A 19,606-nucleotide genomic window follows, 5' to 3' on the forward strand; every position below is an offset into this window, starting at 1 on the left:
AAATGATTACATGTACCCCCTTATATATACATATATTAAAAATAATATTTATTGTATAAGTATATATGGAAAAAATAAAAACTAATTGTAACACCACTTCTCATGTATAAACACTATCAGCATATTGGTAAATATCCTATCTTTTTCCTATGTTTAGATGGACATTGTTGTGGAAAAAAAAAAAAGAAGAGATCATATGCTGCCTAATGCTTTTTTTGGACCTATCCCTTTCACTTAATATTCTGCATATAGTTCCAATATCATTTTAATGTTACAAAATACATTCAAATGGAAGTTCCTCCTAGTTTTTTACTATATGTTATACTGTAATGAGCATCCCTGTTGCTCTTTGTGTGTGCCATTTTAGGATAATGTCTTGGAAGAAAAATTTTAAACACTCACCCCCACCATGCACACACCAACAGGTAGATACTAATATAAAAGATTTGCTTCTGAGAAACCCTGATCAATTAACAGAGATTGTGACTGAGAAGATTATTTGAAAATGGCTTATGTATAGCTGTTTTATTTATGATGAAAATATGATAAGAATTGACTTGTTGTTTTTGTTCAGTTTAAATCCCTCTACATCATTTAACATATGAAATACAACTTTTAACAGTACAAGTGTGGCTTTCTTTGTTTCATGAATACGTGCCATATTCAAGGTGAAGAATGAACCAAACTTTGGGAGGACAGTCCCGTGTTGTATGTCTTCCCAACTGGCAGATGTTGCTTGATATTTCCTGAAGATGCTGTCTTATAACATTACATGCTGGATAAAGAAAGGATAAAGAGAAAATCTTTTTGAAATCATGCAGCAGGAAGACTTGCGCTCAAGCCTGAAGATACCCAGAAGATACCCATCATCATTTTTCCATTTCTTTGACCTGGTCTGCAATTTCTTCAATAGCACTCTTTTTTTTTTTTTTTTTTTTTTTGTTTTCCCCCTAACTAGGGGCACCTCTATAGTTTTCACATCAAGAAGCACAAGTAAATTGTCAGGTTTATAGATGGTAATGAATACCATATTTAAAATTGACATAAATCTGGTAATTCCTTGAGCTTCATGTTTCAACTTGTCTTATAGTTTAGCTTGTAAATAAGTTATTTTCAACCTAGCATTGATGAACTTAGAACATACTTTTTTCTGTTAATAATCATTTTAGCCATTATATGTTGACATATCTTTTATATTGTATCCTATGTCATTTACTCTCCATGTCTGGTGACAGATTGCCTCAGATCATGAGAATTTTTGCTACTCTTCTTGCGCCACTTCACTCCTCACCCCTGCATTTATCTGAAATTATAATGAGTTTTTCTTCTTTGCTTTTTAGTTTAAAATCTTACTGCTTAGAGCTTGGGAAGCATCTTTCTTGCGCCTCTTTGTATTCTGTACAGTGGACTAGGAACTCTTTCTTTCGATTTCTCCTCTCTTTGATTACCAAGTCTCTTGGGCTACCAGTGGGCCTTGTCTCCCAGTTTCTATTTCCAGTTTGTGATCACTGAATTCTCTATTTGGTAAGGGTCTGCCTGTGTTTTGCATATTTATAATAAGGAAGTATGCTAGTATGAAGCTCCTGGGCAAAGATATGGAGTAATCCAGCTTATTTGGGTGGGCTCCATTACTGCATTCCAAAACCAGAATTTTACGTTTTGTTGATTCAGGTGCAAATAGAAATAAAATATTATTTTGGTATTGTAATTAATGGAGAGATTCATCCTAGTTCTCTGCAGTTATTTTGAGAAGTGTGTGTGCTTTTATACTTGCTTGCTGAACATTTGTTTTTCCAAAAGGATACAGTTTATATTTAGATGTTGATTTTGCTTGTAGTTTCATGTTGTTCAGTAGCAATCACTAACACATGTTCCAGTGGTCCTTCTGTAATACTGGTATCCCTTGTTACAATGGCATTTGTGCATTATTTTGATCAAAGTAGATAGTGCACTGTTCCACAGAGATACATATCGTATTGATAAAACACAATATTCCAGCCAAAATATATGAGTGCTTTCAGACAAAAGAAATACATAAACCTAAGTGTGTTTGTTGTACAAAGCAGATGAACATTTAAAATGTATAGCATGCTGTGGGCGCCTCGCTGGCTCAGTCAGTACAACATGTGACTCCTGATCTTGGGGTCATGACGTGAGTTCAAGCTCCAGTTGGGCATTGAGCTTACTTTAAACACACACACACACACACACACACACACACACACACACACACACACAAATATGTATACATAGCATGCTAAATGCTGAAAATGCTGGGAATAACCATTAAACTTCTAAGTGGAAATGGTATAACCAGTTCTTTTTGATAAAGCAAGGGATATCTGTAGCTGGATGCCATAGACCTCAAATGCAGAAGCTTTAGGTCTATCTGTATTTTTCTGTGACACTAATGACTGTGATGTATGTCTGAAGGTAGAGTGTTGCCTACATTGCATGTATTGAAATGATTATAACCAACATTATAGTTTGTTCATCATGGTGCATGTTTATTATCAGACTACATCTAATACTAATTCATTTTGAAATTAGGTGGGCTTTCAGGTCCTTGATTATGGAAGATTTATAAATGTAAGCACAAAATGTAATAATAGTTGAATTACTTAGTTTCTGCTAATTTGTAATTCTTTATTAAAAAAGCACAGTATCCCTTTAAGTTTAAGTTTATCCTTATTGCCTGGAGAACTCTCATTCTGACTTCAACAGAGGAGTAAAGTCATTTTGTGAGCTATTTATTTATATTGTAATATAATTACTTTTTCCTCTTCTTGTACAGATTGCCATACTGAAGGTCAAAATATTTTATTCACTGATGGAGAATATATTAATCAGATCGCTGCTTCAAGAGATGTAAGTACTCTGAATCATGAATAGCTGGTGTAAATGGAATCCCTTTCTCATAAATTATTTGATATTAATTAGTATAAAGCCTTGGAAGACCAGTTTATGCAACATAATACTCTGAGTGTTTTCTTTCTTTTAGGATGGATTTGTTGTCAGAATTTTTGCCACAAGCACTGAACCTGTGCTACAACAAGAATTACAACTTAAACTGGCCAGAAAATGTTTACATGCCTGTGGAATCTCACTATTTGATCTGGAAAAGGACTTGCATATTATAAGTAAGATAGTCAAATAAGCCTTTTTCCCATATTTAAGTTTTCAGATTCTTTATTCTTTTGAAAACTAGTACAGTGTTTTAAGCATTGTGTGTCATATTTTGGCAGTTACTTTGCTGTTACTATAAAGCAACTTATGAATTAGTATGCATAAGTAACTAGGAAATATGGTCTTTAAACAGTGTGTTATATGAACACCATTTGAAGAAAGTGACTAATGATTTTCCATTTTCATTTTAAATAGAGCAAAGGAAAATAAACTGACATTTGATAAGAATTATAGGCAGCACTTAGGGACATCCTTAATTTATATGTTCTATCTTTATTCAATTATTTAAAATTTTGAAAACTTGCGCTGTAAATATTACTGCATTAATATACATAGTTCCCTCATTGAAACCTTTGATTGTTAATTTGAACAGATTTTTAGGACAGCCATAGAATGATCCCATAGATTGTGACAATGGTAATTGGCCTAAAACACTGATTAATAATCTTTCATTTGGATGCAGAAATAGGGACAGCCACAGAATATTTCTGTCTTAGTATACATCCTCCTGCAGTGTCCTAGTAGTAATTAGGATCCTGTTTCCCAGGAGGCTCTCAATTTTGGCTTGCCGTGCTATTCCAGGTTTAATAGTGCCATTTCTAACGTGCAGGATTCTTTGCAAGACCCACCTTTTTTGACTATTATCTCATTAAGTTTAATAAACTTGACATGAGTGATATGCTTTGCCTATTTTAATTATGTAGTGTTTTTATAATTTTTCCATAGAAAGTACTGAATTGAAATTGTAGTTTTTAAATTTAAAAAGTTCATAAACTAGTAGTTTATATTAGACAAAATCATAAGATATACCATATGCAATTATTTACTCATAGTTTTAGAATTTGAAAATATGCATAAGGGTCTTTGTTATGTATGCACACATATGTATCCAAATTCATGGAGTAGCCACATGAAATGTTCTTCTGTAGAAAAGAGCATGGAACAAAGAATCTAATATACCTTAATTCAGATATCTGCACGACATTGTTCAAGCCCAAATGACTCTGTGTCTGGACTAACCTCATCGAGTAAACCAGGCAGTATAGTTGTGAAAATTGAATGGGATAAGGTTCATGCACTAGGTAATGCCTACTACCTAATAATAATGCTCAATAAAAATTTCTTAATTCATTAATTCAAGAAATATTGCTGACATTGGTTTTAAACATTTTTTTATGTTTAAAAGATTAATTTGGCACTAGTTTGGAACAAGTTAAAAATTTATGGTAATTTTATCTTTCGTTGGAGTACTGTACATACTGTTAATTTTTTTTTAACTCAGGAATATGGCATATTTTGTCATCCTTGTTTTTCCTTTTTTTTAATTGAAGTGTAGTTGACACACAATGTTACATTAGTTTCATAGTGATTCAACAAGTTTATCGTCATCCTTGTTTTTGAATGGTACTGAGTTGACGTTTCAATAACTCAAAATAGTGCAAAATTATGATTTACATTGTTCATATTAAAATATAGTAATATTTATGAGTCTTGTATTATCAGGCACAGGATTTGATGAGGAGTCAGCAATTCTTGGTGCAGGACGAGAGTTTGCACTAATGAAAACAGCAAATGGAAAGGTAAATTACTCTTTAGTATTAAAAATGAACATCCTGGGACGCCTGGGTGGCGCAGTCGGTTAAGCGTCCGACTTCAGCCAGGTCACGATCTCGCGGTCTGTGAGTTCGAGCCCCGCGTCGGGCTCTGGGCTGATGGCTCGGAGCCTGGAGCCTGTTTCCGATTCTGTGTCTCCCTCTCTCTCTGCCCCTCCCCCGTTCATGCTCTGTCTCTCTCTGTCCCAAAAATAAATAAAAACGTTGAAAAAAAAATTAAAAAAAAAAAAAATGAACATCCTGTGTTTTATGAGATAACCAATTGGTATAATCAGTTGATTAGTTTATTTACATAGACTACATGTTTAAACATAATTGAAATTTTGATTTTAAATTATTTTATGTTTTTTTAATATGGTGAAATTTTATTCATGTTGAAATAGTATAAAAGAAAATTGTGAGATACAAGAGTATAAAACTTTATAAAATATTACATTTTTACAGATATTTTAATTATGGAGCTTTTAATTCTTTGAGTGGGAATGAATTCATATTTTGAGTTTATTTTGATGAACACATTTATTGCAAATTTCTATAAATGTTCAGAAATATAAAGACTACAATTTGGGGAAAGTAGGAGCAAGTATAAGTGACAGATTGTAGAGCTCAGTCTGTAGAGATAGAAGCTTCTTTCTTATCTCATGGGTATGAGAATAAAGTGAGGTAATTACAAGAATTTTGAAAATTACAATGACTAGGGGAACCTGGGTGACTTACTCGGTTAAGCATCTGACTTTGGCCCAGGTCAGGATCTCATGGCTCATGAGTTCGAGCCTTGGATCCTGCTTCAGATTCTGTGTCTCCCTCTCTCTCTGCCCCTCCCCCGCTCATGCTCTGTCTGTCTGTCTCTCTCAAAAATAAACATAAAATTAAAAAAAAAGAAAATTAAAATTACTAGGCAATTATGGTATATTAATATGTAGGGTTTTTTACATTAGGAAAACAAGTTGAGAATTTTATCCATTTCCTCCTCTTGTGAGGTTAGAGTATATTTGTGAAGTATATTTTTATTCATATCTATCAGGAGACTTATAATGGAAGATTATAGATACCTTGAATAGATACGAAAAAGCTATTATGAACTGGATCTTTAGAAAAATATGTATATTTCTCTCCTACTGATGGATCTCACTGAAGTATAAAAACAGTTTGGTTTCTTGTTATTTTTGTTTTTTAGTAAGATATGAAAGTCTTTTTTCTCTCATGTGAAACCTGGTACACTACCCCAAAAGGCACTATAATTCTCTCTCTCTTACTCCCTCTTTTTTTTTTTTTTTTTTTTTTTTGTTATATAAGATATATTATACTGGCAAGTACCAGAGTCTTGGAATCAAGCAAGGTGGTCCTTCAGCAGGAAAATGGGTTGAACTACCAATTACAAAATCTCCAAAGATTGTACACTTTTCAGTTGGACATGATGGTTCTCATGCCCTTTTAGTTGCAGAAGATGGAAGCATATTCTTTACAGGATCTGCTAGTAAAGGAGAAGATGGAGAGTCAAGTAAGTTGACTAAGAAACTGGACATTCAGTAAAAATATTGTGGAATTTATTAACATAAGGTATATAAATTTCAGTAGCCTTACCAGATTAACCTTACCAGATTAATAGATGATTTTACATTGTGGCATAATCGGTTAAAAGTGTACTGTTCATTAAAGAACTGGGATTGCTGATTTCATTGTAGAGTTGATTTTCATAAGTTTTTATATATACTTTTTGTATGTATATATTGCTATTCATCTGTTTTGTTCATTGGTGTTATTTTTAAAAACGTATTTATTACAATATATTATCTTAGGTCACCCAAAATTTTATAAGGAATATATATTTCAGAATGAAGTAAACCTTTTGTTGCCTTGTGTAGTAGCTTTAGTTATGGGTCACTATTCTTGATGTTATTTCTCTGTAATTAAATCATTCCTAAACATTGAAAACAATTTTATCTCTTATCTTTCCTATATTTCTGTTCAGTCTTTCTCAAAGTGCCATTTTTCTCTTTTTGTAACTTCCCATATACTTTACATGTTTTAGCACAGTGGAGTAGCATCTTATGAGGATTAGGTTTGAATTCAACATCTAATGTAAAAATCATGTGTAAATAAAAGTTACTTGGGAAAAAAAACACATAACGTGTATTGCCATCTCAGAAACTTGAGCACAGCCAAGTTTCCTTCTAGCATTTGGAGGACCTTGTTCTTTCTTTGAGCATGAGATAGTGTAGTTGCTGTATACATGTATATGGGTCATGTTATATGAAAAAGTATAATGGTATTTTAAGTCCCAGAGTTGTGCCCAGCATAGCAATATGTTTTTATTCTGAAAGGCATCAAGTACTGGGATTGACCAAAGGAACAGAAGATTGATATTCCTTGTCTTTTGCTCATTTCAGGGATTTCGTTTTTGATATCAGAGGCTACTTGGATCATCATCCACATTTAAATTTATTTAGTCTTTCTCCATATATGTATTTCCCATCCACTAACTGGGTGCTTAAACATGTGTTCAACGAATGAGGAACTGATTTCACTTTCTAGGATCTAGCATAAGAAAGCATGTGAGGTAGAGTTTGAGAGAAAAGGGAATTTATATACATATATAGTTATAAATGATGGTGAAATGGTGTTTATATATATATATACATATATATATATACACACACACACACATATATATATATATATATATAATATATATATATGGAATAGTGTTAATAATGTGTAAATAGCTAATACAGAGATTGAGGTCCCCAGAAGTTTGTTAGAAATTGGTGTTTCTCATTGGAAATTTTAACGTATAACAAAGAAAAGGATCTGACAGTGATAGCCTAAGTATTAATTAACCATATGAGGCTTGCAGGTTGACTCATTTTAATTGACATGTTGGGAATCCCAGGCCTTTGTGAAAATAAATAAAGTGTGTCATAAATGCATATATTTTTATTTATACGTAGATGTCTTAAATTAATTTTGTTTTGTGTTATTTTTTAAGCTAAGAGCAGACGGCAATCAAAACCCTACAAACCTAAAAAGATAATTAAGATGGAAGGAAAGATTGTGGTGTACACAGCCTGCAATAATGGAAGTAGTTCTGTTATTTCTAAAGATGGAGAGCTATACATGTTTGGGAAAGATGCCATTTACTCTGACAGTTCAAGTAAGTTCAACTTAAATACATTTCACTTTTATACAAAGAAAGTCCAATACTAGACATTATATTGGAAAGATATGTCTAGGAAATTAACAGTTCTAGCATATTTTCTTTACTTTTTCCACATTTCTTTCAGCGACGGACCATACCTGCCTGTCCACCAAGCTGCGACACACTGTCAGTTCTCAATAAATATATACTGGATAAATGTACAAATTTTAATCGGTGTTAGCCAGCAGGATTTTAGCAAGCAATAGCTAGGCTAAATACTATTTTTAAACTATACAAGAGCCCACTCCCAAATTTTGATTCACTCTGTCAGTTGAGGCCAACTGAGGATCTAAGTATTACCACATTAAGGCAACTCACATATCGCTTGAGTAGAGTTCAACTTAATAATTAATTGCTAGAAATATTCAACACGTCATTTCCCCAGCATGAGACCATCACTTAAACTTCCAATCAGAAATTTTATTCTATTTTCCTTTTTACGAAGAAGTTCACAGGCTTTACATATTCACCTCATATAAAATCCTGCCAAGCAGGCTGTCACAATCATAGTCATTTCTTAAGGGCTAGAAAGAAAATCTAGCAACCAAATATGACAAATTTTTGCAATTAGAGTTTATAAATATAAAACTCTCTATTTGGCTAGTCCCACCCCACATATCCATTCATTACAGTAACTTTTGGTTTTTCAGTTACTCAGTCACATGGCAAGTAATTCTTAAGACTCTACATGTACAAGACAACTGTGCTGGGAACTGGGGATATAATAGTAAATATAGGAGAGAGAGAATCCTTCCATAACTATCTAAATAGGGAGATAAGTAACTCATCAATGATAAATCAGTTACATTACCAAAATCATTTCCCCAGGGTACTACCAAGAACATGTCATGTGAGCATCTAAATGAGTGTAGGGAAAGCTTTCCAAAGTAGTAGCTAAGGTAGAGCTGCACTGGCCAAGCTCCATGATTAGCCCTGCCTAAAACTACTGGCACTGTTCCCAGCAATAAGACAGGAAGGATTAACAAAATGTTGTATTTGTTTTGAGGGTCTGAGAGACAGTTGGGTATTATGCAACTTAAATATTAGATAAGTGTGGTTTAATGGTTATGGATACGGACCTAGATCCTGGCACTGCCACTTTTTAGTTGGCTAATAGCTAATTTAAATTTTTTAACTTTTCAGAGATTACTTTCACTTTTTTCATCTTCAAAAGGGAGCTAATGACAGCACCTGTTTCATATGGTTGTTATAAGATTATAGGAGATAATGCTTATGAAATGCTAAGCACAGAGCCTAGCATATGCAAGGGCCAAAACATGTCAGCTAGTACTATTAGTAATAATAAGTAATATTGCTAAATATACATATCGTTTTCAAGTATACTAAATACTAAAAATGGAAATTTTTGAGCTAAAAAGACCTAAGTAATATAGGGTGGAAGAGAAAGTCACCTTAGGAAAGTAGTATCTGAGAAAATAATAACATAATATTATAATAATAATAACAGCTTTCCCAAAGTGTGATATAAGAATTATGGTTTTTGTAATTTAAATAAAACAAATACTTCAGTTTTTAACTCTTTAGTATATAGTGCAAATACTCAACAATCTGATTTTTACTGTTGATTACTTGATAAGGTTAAAAATGCTTTAGTCAATTTAAAATTGATGCAAAAAATACTAAGCTTATATGGGTTGCATTTGGATATGGCACATACAATGAAAGTTATATGTGAATAAGTGAGGTTTAGGAGCTGGCTAAACTAGCTAGCTATTAGATTGTGGAAGAAAGCACTGTAGGTTAAAAAGGATTGAAAAATGCTGCTTTGGATCATCTCACAGGTTTCTACAGAAACAGTGTTATTTCAGTATTCCCCAGCAAGTATTTTATTTTGTTTTGCTGAGGCAAGTCAAAGCAGGTTAAGTACATGATTTATAAGCTCCTTTGTTCTTGGACCAGGAAAGTTTCAGAACTAGTGACCCTTCTGAGGGTTGTTGAGAAGTGTTGACGTTTAGAGGAAACATTCAGGAGAAGCATTTGTCTGAAGTCTGGATGATAATGTGTTAAGATTTTGAAACTTCCTTACAAACCTACAAAATTAATTTGCTGATACCTGGTCAGTCTTTTGGCCACGTATTTCTCATTTTTGTGGGTTATTTTATCCCAGAAATAAAAAATTCTGTATTGAGGTGGTCCTTTTACAATACTGATGATTTACTAGACTCAGAAAGGTTTTATTGTTGTTTCTTACCAAATTTGTATCTTTCCTACAGGTTTGGTAACAGATTTGAAGGGTCATTTTGTAATTCAGGTAGCTATGGGCAAAGCCCATACTTGTGTTTTAATGAAGAATGGAGAAGTTTGGACATTTGGTGTAAATAATAAAGGACAGTGTGGACGAGACACTGGTGCCATGAACCAGGGGGGGAAAGGTAGGTGTTGGACATGTGGATATTAACTTTGTGGTCTCTTTTCATTAGGTTTTCAGAACAGTGTGGTAAAGAATCTTACTCTTCGAAACAAGTGGCTCTTTAATTTCATACTTATAAATTAGGAAAACCACTGAATTTCTTATTTATTTGGTATTATATCACTGAAACAATCGAGTATACTTTAGACTTTTAATTTTTGAGCAAATGAACTTGAATGTTTTTCTTTCTTTTTAAGTTTGTTTGTTTGTCTATTTATATATGTGTATGTATGTAATACAAGTAATCTCTGCACCCAACATGGGGCTTGTGCTCATGACCCTGAGATCAAGAGTAATATGCTCTTCCAACTGAGCCAGCCAGGCTCCCCTATTTTTCTTAATTTTATATAAAATGTAATAGCACCTCTTTGATTTAGCATTTTGGGTGACTATTCTAGAAAAGCGCATTTTTCAAACTCTTCATTATTAGTTTCTTTTATACCACACATTTTTAGTTTAGTTTTTTTTTTTTTTTTTAAGTTTACTTATTTTGAGAGAGAAAGCGTGGAAAGGGCAGAGAGAGGGAGAGGGAGAATCCCAAGCAGGCTCCATCAGCAGAGCCTGATGCAGGGCTCGAACCCAAGCAGGGCTATATCATTACCTGAGCCAAAATCAAGAGTTGGACTCTCAACCCACTGAGCCACCCAGGCATCCCTACACATTTTCAGTTTTAGCCATATTTGGCAGCAGTCTATCTGGCAAATATCATCTTCCTATTTAAGAGCACATGCTACCTGCAATTTAATCAGTTCCTGACAACTGAAAATGATCTTAAGAATATTTGACCCTTTACCAAGAGCTGAATTGTAGATGCACCTTATTCACCATATGCTTTTCCCTAACACAAAGGGTATTGACAGGAAGAAGAGTTTATCCTTTGTCATGCTTGGTTTTTTTTGGTGTTGGTAATGGTTTATGTCTACTTCATTCTTGCTCTCAATGTTTACTTCCAGCTGCTATCAGTGCTATCCTATACCCTTCATTCCAATTGCTGGTTTTCTGTTTTTAATTTGGTGTGGGCTGAAGAATAGGAAATAAATACCTATTATCAGAACCAAGTGTTGAACTGTGTTCAAAGTACAAAAGAGTTTGAGGATTAATATTTGAGGGTTAATATTTGTATGAATTAACATAAACAGGTTTGGGACCTTCTTGATAGCAGACTCATCTGAATATCAAGAGGCCACTATTTTTTTTTACCATATTCATATATGCGTGTTCTTAAAATGCTTTTGTTTTTAAAAAGAGTAAGTCTGTTAGAGCACATTGGTTTTTAAATTTTTTTTTCAACGTTTTTATTTATTTTTGGGACAGAGAGAGACAGAGCATGAACGGGGGAGGGGCAGAGAGAGAGGGAGACACAGAATCAGAAACAGGCTCCAGGCTCTGAGCCATCAGCCCAGAGCCCGACGCGGGGCTCGACGCAGGGCTCGAACTCACGGACCGCGAGATTGTGACCTGGCTGAAGTTGGACGCTTAACCGACTGCGCCACCCAGGCGCCCCAACTACGAGTTTACTTCTTGATTAGACAGACCTATACTGAGTCTGTTACAAGTGATAAGAGAGTAAGGTTGACTAAGAATAAGAGATAAAATGAGTAAGGCATAACCTCGTCTTTGACAATCTAAGTCTAATAGGAAAAACAAACATAAAAATACTTTATTCCCATAAATTTACTCTTTTATTACAATCTCTTGTAACACTATTTGTTTCTTCATAATTCTATCACAGTTGTATATTTACAGTTTTCTTGTATGGTATTTTGATAAAAAGTCTGTCTTTCTCGCTAGATTATAATAGCTCATTATCAGAGTCCTCACTGCCTAGAGCAGAGGTCTGCAAACCATAACCTGATGCTGTGTCTGCTCAGTGGCTTATTTCTGTGTGACTCTTCAAGCTAAGAATGGATTTTACATTTATAAGGAGTTATTTAAAAAAAAAAAATGTGACAGAGACTTGTGTAGCCTACAAAGCCTAAATTTTTTGCAGCGTGGCCCTTTACAAAAAAGTTTGCTGACTCTCATAAAGGAACACTTGGGTCATCCGGAGTAGATGTCTGATCTTTAAAAAGTTGAACAAGGGGCCCCTGAGTGGCTCATTCGGTTCAGGGTCCGACTTCCGCTCAGGTCATGATCTCATGGTTTGTGAGTTCGAGCCCCGTGTTGGGCTCTGTGCTGACAGCTTAGAGCCTGGAGCCTGCTTTGGATTCTGTCTGCCTCTCTCTCTGCTCTTTCCCCTGCTTGCGCTCTATCTCTCTCAAAAATAAATAAACATTAAAAACAATTTTTTTACAGTTGAGTGAATTATAACACAATTCTGTAAGTTGTAATTGAGGCATAAACAGGCTTTGAGGAAATAGTGACTAACTCTCTGCAAAAAGTAGTCAATCCTTTCATGGCAGATGACTTCCGGTCTAAGTTTTATTGAATGCTGAAGAGGAGTTTCTCTGGTAGATGAGGTAGAGCGAGGCATCTGGTAAATGAGGTAGAGAGATAGAGATGGAGCAGGAATGAGCAAAGGCCCTGAGCATGTGAAAGGACATAGTATGTTTAGAAAGCAGAGGGAATTTAGGTTCAGACAGAATGTAGTTTGCATGGAAGAAATGAGGTTACAGAAAATTCAAGGGCCATGTTGTGACTAACTGTATCTTGCTGAAGAGTTTTGTTCTTTTAAAGACCATGGAAAAACATTGGAGGTTTGTAAATTGTGAAATCATAGGGTCAAGTATATGTTTTAAGAAGCTGATTACCAGTTGTGGAAGGATATTCTAGAGCGGAGGGACACATGGCTTAGAGCATAGTTGGGAGACTTTCTGTGGTCTGTTGAAGGACAGTGTTGGCAGTGAAGATGGAAAGGAGGGACTAAAATCAGCAAAAGTTAAAAGTATGATTGGCATAAAGTAACGGCTAAGAGGGGTTCCTGCCTTCCCTCTTTTTGCAAAAAGGAAATGAGGAGAGCATTTATTTGTGGTCCCTAAATTAAATTATATTTTTGTTGCTTTCTGTTTGAGCATTCTTTTGTATATTCATTTGGATTAGTATATGTGATGTGTGTTTTTTAAGACAGAATAATCTACATAAAGGTTACAAATTGATCTGTCATGTAGGGTTTGGCGTTGAAAATATGGCAACAGCAATGGATGAAGACCTGGAAGAAGAACTAGATGAGAAAGATGAGAAGTCCATGATGTGCCCTCCAGGCATGCATAAATGGAAGCTGGAACAGTGCATGGTGTGCACTGTCTGCGGAGACTGTACAGGTTATGGAGCCAGTTGTGTCAGTAGTGGGCGTCCAGACAGAGTCCCCGGAGGGTAAGAAAATGATTCATACTCAAAAAGTAAACTATGAGTAGAAAATGTGCAGAACACATTTCTTTTCAGAATTGTTCTGTGTTGTTTCTTGAGGGCATATTGGCATGTACGTGTAATTCTAGTAATTGTTTTCTATTATGATAGTTTCTAATTCAGTGTCATTTACGTTGCTTTTCTTTCTTTCATTCGATTCATTTAAACCATTATTTAAAACAAGTCAAAAGTTTCTTCAAGGCTTGGGCTGTGCCTTTATTTGTATTCTTTTTCTAAGAATCTTTTCTGGATAGAAGTATCAAATATCATGTAAAATATTCAATTAGAGACATATAATTTTCATTTAAATTAAATTTATGTTCGCAATTTTGGGTGTTCTAGGAATTGTCACTTCTTAAGTTACATTACACCTATTTGTATTTATCCCCTTATACTCTTTTTGGATCTTTTTTCCCCCCAGAATCCTATATTATCATTATTTTAAAGTTAATATGTATGCGAATTTGGCAGAATCAGAATGCAATTTTTCCCTAGAATTTTGGGTCCTATTTTTGTTACCAATATAACATAATGGGGCATTCTTTGTAAGGAAATTAATTATGATAGATCTTTGTATTATGATAGACCTGATCTTTGTAAGATCAGATTAGTTATGATAATTAGCAGACTTCGGGAAGTGGGGGCGGGGGATCTTGTGAAGAAAAGCCCAGAGCTGGGACAGCCACCCCTGCATCTCTGACCTCCCTCTCTGATACCTCTTTAAGTAGTCAGATACTTCCTCCCACATAATGTCTGCATCTACTATGAGTGTATTTCTAGATTTGTACTTGGCCTAACATAGGAAAATAAATCACATATAACAAGCCTTTATTTTAGGCTGTTGTAATGATTATGATTTTTTAACAATAAATTTTTTTTGGCATTCTCAGCATATGTAAGAACATTTTGGCTCTCTATCAAAGAATACTGTTTCTTCTACAAAGCTATATGTTTGGCTCTGTTTGCTATATTTAAGTCTCTAATTGTTTATTTTTAATATAATTTGGATACAGAAAGAGTCTATGATTTTTTTTTAAATAGTATTGGAGTTGAAATGTGTCCTCCTGCATCTTTCCCAAGCTATTTCCATTAAAGTCAAGTGTCCCCAATCTCTGAACATGAGCTGTTGATAAGTATCATAAATGAATTTCTGGATTCTCTGATCTTTCCTGAAATTAGTTATTATTCTTTATGTGCTTTTCCCCAGAGATTTACTATCAGTTTCCAATAATTTATAGACCTAAATGGACAGTACCTAACCAAATACAATAGTTTCTTTATTAATGAGGCAGAAATGAATAAATGAAATAAAATCACTATAGGACTATATGCCAGGACACTCTGCACCATTAAAAATGACTTCAAATTATTATAAAATTGTGACTGTATATCTTAGAATAAATTTAGAATGCCACATTATCTTTGAAACAGTTCCCACAGACAATTCTGTAGGGCATACTGGTTCATCAGTTTTTACTCCAATGGTTAGTGATCCTCCAAAATGTCGGTACTGCTTGCATTTTAAACCCAGGAGTTTCACAGGGCTGTGTCTTTCAAAACTGCTGCCAGGTAGATCCTTTCTCTTGTACCACCACAAATCTGGATAACCACAGGCTTAGTGAAGCCGTCTAAAGGTTTTCAGTTCCAGTCCAACAAATAACATGAAAGCTATGACTTCTACATCTATGAAATATGTGACTAAGAAGTTAGTTGTTCACTGACCCTGTAGCCAACTTCTGGGAGTGTTCTAGTCTTCCTTGTGTGGTAATCAAATGTCATACACTTAGTTCAAAACTGATAAGAAAAAAGACAAAGAAGAAGGAAAAAAACAGGTAATTGGACACAGTAAGAGGAGAGAATGAGAGATGATGGCATATAAAGAAGGGAGGGAAAAGGAGACGTAATGTATGAAGCTGGCAAGCTGGGTTCACTTATTGATGGCTATCCACACATTCCTTAAGTTAGTTGATGGAGAATAGTGTTGTTTGGTAACCAACTAACTCATCCAGGCCATTTAATAGTAAACTGCTGGTGCTTTACTAATTGTGATAACTTTTAAAAATATTTGTTAATAGTGGTTTTGAAGATAGCAGAATCCATTTGTATTTTCTGTAGGAAGATACCAGTTATACCCATGAGGAGCTTAATAAACTCTTGGGTTTGTTTTTTTTTTTTAACTTTATTTATTTATTTTGAGAGGGAGAGAAAGAGCATGTGAGAGTAGGAGAGAGGCAGAGAGAAAGGGAGAGAGCGAGAATCCCAAGCAGGCTCCACACTGTCAGCACAAAGCCTGACCTAGGGCTCGAACTCACAAACCGTGAGATGATGACCTGAGCCGAAACCAAGAGTTAGACATTTAAGTGGCTGAACTACCCTGGCACCCCTAAATCTTATTTTTTGTTATTCCGTCTATTTATACCTATTCAGTTCTTTAAAATTGGCACATCCTGATGTGAAGGAGTGATTTCATTGCTGACTCAAGTAACTTAATTTCAAAAACGCAGAAAAGATGGTTCTAGAAAAGAGTTTTAAGGAAAGAGTAGAAGGATTTCAGGTACTTTTTTTCTTTTTTTAAAGGATCTGTGGTTGTGGTTCCGGAGAATCTGGCTGTGCTGTGTGTGGGTGTTGCAAGGCATGTGCAAGAGAGTTGGATGGTCAGGAGGCAAGACAAAGAGGAATTCTTGATGCTGTGAAAGAAATGATACCTTTAGATCTTCTGTTAGGTAATTTGATGGATTGTGCTATACATCTTGTCCTATATCTTGTACTATACATCAGTTTAGTAATTAAACAATTTATATTAGTATATGTTAAAAAATTAATAGTTAACTATTCAGTACTGCTTGTATGGTACCTGACAATATGTCATTAATTAAAGGATAAGGTTCTTTTCCTCTTTTTTTGCTAAGATTCTTCGAGTAAAAATAATTCGTGTTTTCATTGGTGTTTTGTTAGCTTTTACTTTCTTGAATTTCGCATAGTTCTCTCATAATTATTATTGTATCTGTCTATATGTGTTTTTTTGTTTTGTTTTGTTTTTGTTTGGTAAATCATCTAGCTGTCCCAGTGCCTGGGGTTAACATTGAAGAACACCTTCAGTTACGACAAGAAGAAAAAAGGCAGCGTGTAATCAGGAGACACAGATTAGAGGAAGGAAGAGGTAAGATGGAGCTGCATCAATTTTCTTACCCTATCCTGAGACCACTGAAAAGTTTATAGTAACTCATGAAAATAGTACAAAAAATATTCAGGGTATTTAAAGTTGTGCTAATCAATAGAGCATTTATAGAGTAAGACAACCATATTAAGAATTGTGCCATCTGTCTTTAGCAATGGCAACTTTAAAAAAAATATATGAACTTTAAAAACTGATGTTTTACCCAGAGTTTGGACTCATGGTTGTTATTTAACCATGAACAACAAATTAACTTAATAATAGTATTTTAGTTTCTGTTTTCTTAGTTGTCTATGATCATTATCATTTGAGCATGTTCCCAACATTCTTCTTTCAATCCAGTGCATTATTATGCTTATGTATGTCTTTTTTGAAAAAATCTTATTCTAGTTATGAACAAGAAGGGTAAATTGGAGAGTTTGCAGGTTTTAATTGGAAAGATAGATCTATTGTTTCTCTTTTCCTCATTGTTTATGACCAGTTCGCAGGCCTGAAAATACATTTCACTGTGGTTATAATAGATGTTTTAGTATACATTCAACAAGCAGAGATAAATATAAGTATCACTAGAGCTGTTGTTGCCCAGTAGAATCTTTTCTTTGTAGGATTGAGACAGATGGTTACAGAGATCTGTGATTTTATTCCTCTGCTGGACAAAATCTTGACTGGAAATATTTACTGATATTGTGTATTTTAAATGCTTATTAGAAATGACATGATTTGATACATGAGATAAAACCAATTATCCATTTAACCGCCATTACAGATTTTTTTTCTAGGCACTTTTTTTTAATGTAAAATGGAGAAAGTCATAAAATATGTATATATATAGCACACATGTATAAATTTTATTTTTATTAAACTTAAGTTGTAAAACATACTTGGAACTTGAAGATTGTTCATTATATCTGATCTGATAAACAATATTGATTAGTTGACACAGGAATATTTGGTGTTTGGCCGTGTTTATATAAAATCATTACTTTCAAAGCAATTTATGTTAATAAGAATGTATATACTGGCATTATTTACAGTATATAAATATTTGGGAAATTACATATTAAATGTTTTATAGAAAATAGGGTAAAATTTAAGTTGTAGGTCTTTTTGACATAGTCATTGAGTGCTAATTTCTTTTATGTTAGTTATATGGTTTGTTTAAGGATAATTATCACTGCATCTTTTTACAACCTGCTTTGTGTTTTTTGGGAAATATTAGCTTGAATCCATATGACTTGACCTACAAAAACCAGCAATTTCCTACGTATCAACCAAAGTATAGCAAATTAACACAAAAGTATTGTGATAGTTTTCTCCTTCTGTAAAACTATTTTTCTCTAGCTAGTGTATCTCTGCATAATAGAAGTAAAAGAACACTGATTATGCATTAGTTCAACAAAATTTTGTGATTGCAGAATGTTCTTTTGCCATTTATTTATTTTTTAAAGTTTATTATTTATTTTGAGAGAGAGAAAGAGAGAGAGCTCCAGCAGGGGAGAGGCAGAGAGAGAGAGAGTGTGAGAGAGAATCCCAAGCAGGCTCTGCACTATCATCTCGGAGCCCGACATGGGGCTCAAACTCACAATCCCTGAGATCATGACCTGAGCCGAAATCAAGAGTTAGACACTTAACCAACTGAGCCACCCAGGTGCCCCCTGCCGTTTATTTTAAGATGTGTCATAGACCTTAAAAACATAAATTCTAATCTTTTAAAGGTTTAAAAACTCCATTATTTAGATATTTACAGGAATTATATTACTGTGTTTGATTTTACAAACACAGATTTATGTTATAGGCAGTTCATGTATCTTTTCTGACAATTCCATTTCGTCTGCAGTCCTCAGTATATAGAAAGACTTCTTCAGATTATTGGTGCACAAAAAGTTTGTTTTTATTTTTTGGATGGATGAGCTCTTTTCTTACACATACGATCGGTTAAGAGTCCGACTTCAGCCAGGTCACGATCTCGCGGTCTGTGAGTTCGAGCCCCGCGTCGGGCTCTGGGCTGATGGCTCAGAGCCTGGAGCCTGTTTCCGATTCTGTGTCTCCCTCTCTCTCTGCCCCTCCCCCGTTCATGCTCTGTCTCTCTCTGTCCCAAAAATAAATAAACATTGAAAAAAAAATTTTTTTAAATGCAATATATAGTAAATATCTTTTCTTGATGGGTTAGGATCTTCATTATGGACCTTAATTATGGCATTCATTGCCTTACATGCTACTGAAATTTGTGCATATTCATGTCCTTGCTTTGCACAGTCACCATGGTTACTATGGAATCATGCAGTGAGGACATAGTTACAATCCACATGTGTTTCATTTAACACAGTACAGTGCAGAGAGAAGCATGCTTAGAAATTTTATTTTGTAAAAACACTTTTAAATAAGAATTTCAACTTTGTACCCCCTTTTTAAAAGTCACACTTCAGGGGAACTTGAGTGGCTTAGTCAGTTGAGTGTCCAGCTCTTGATTTCAGCTCAGGTCATGATCTCATGGTCGTGAGTTGGAGTCCTGCATGGGGCTCTGCGCTGAGCGTGGAGTCTGCTTAAGATTCTCTCCCTCTCTCTCTCTCCCCTCCCCTGCACCCGTGGTCTCTCTCTCTCTCAAAAAGTAAAAATAAAAAGTCAAACTTCAGTTTCATATTCAATGATTTTAGAAA

General features: G+C 34.5%; 1 protein-coding gene across 13 annotated transcripts in view; it reads left to right on the top strand.

The window, feature by feature from the left end:
• The window catches only part of MYCBP2 (MYC binding protein 2), a 290,879-nt gene that overhangs the window by 73,460 nt on the left and 197,813 nt on the right, over positions 1 to 19,606 (top strand). For all 13 annotated transcript variants that reach the window (XM_040487281.1, XM_040487282.1, XM_040487286.1 and 10 more), the window contains exons 9-17: positions 2,795 to 2,868; positions 3,002 to 3,140; positions 4,690 to 4,766; positions 6,096 to 6,300; positions 7,789 to 7,953; positions 10,233 to 10,391; positions 13,537 to 13,741; positions 16,352 to 16,497; positions 16,833 to 16,934. In XM_040487281.1, coding sequence (XP_040343215.1) covers positions 2,795 to 2,868; positions 3,002 to 3,140; positions 4,690 to 4,766; positions 6,096 to 6,300; positions 7,789 to 7,953; positions 10,233 to 10,391; positions 13,537 to 13,741; positions 16,352 to 16,497; positions 16,833 to 16,934 — 1,272 coding nt within the window. The remainder of the gene's footprint in view (positions 1 to 2,794; positions 2,869 to 3,001; positions 3,141 to 4,689; positions 4,767 to 6,095; positions 6,301 to 7,788; positions 7,954 to 10,232; positions 10,392 to 13,536; positions 13,742 to 16,351; positions 16,498 to 16,832; positions 16,935 to 19,606) is intronic.

Source organism: Herpailurus yagouaroundi, unplaced genomic scaffold (assembly GCF_014898765.1).
Source record: "Herpailurus yagouaroundi ecotype Mexico unplaced genomic scaffold, PumYag 164, whole genome shotgun sequence".
NCBI lineage: Eukaryota > Metazoa > Chordata > Mammalia > Carnivora > Felidae > Herpailurus > Herpailurus yagouaroundi.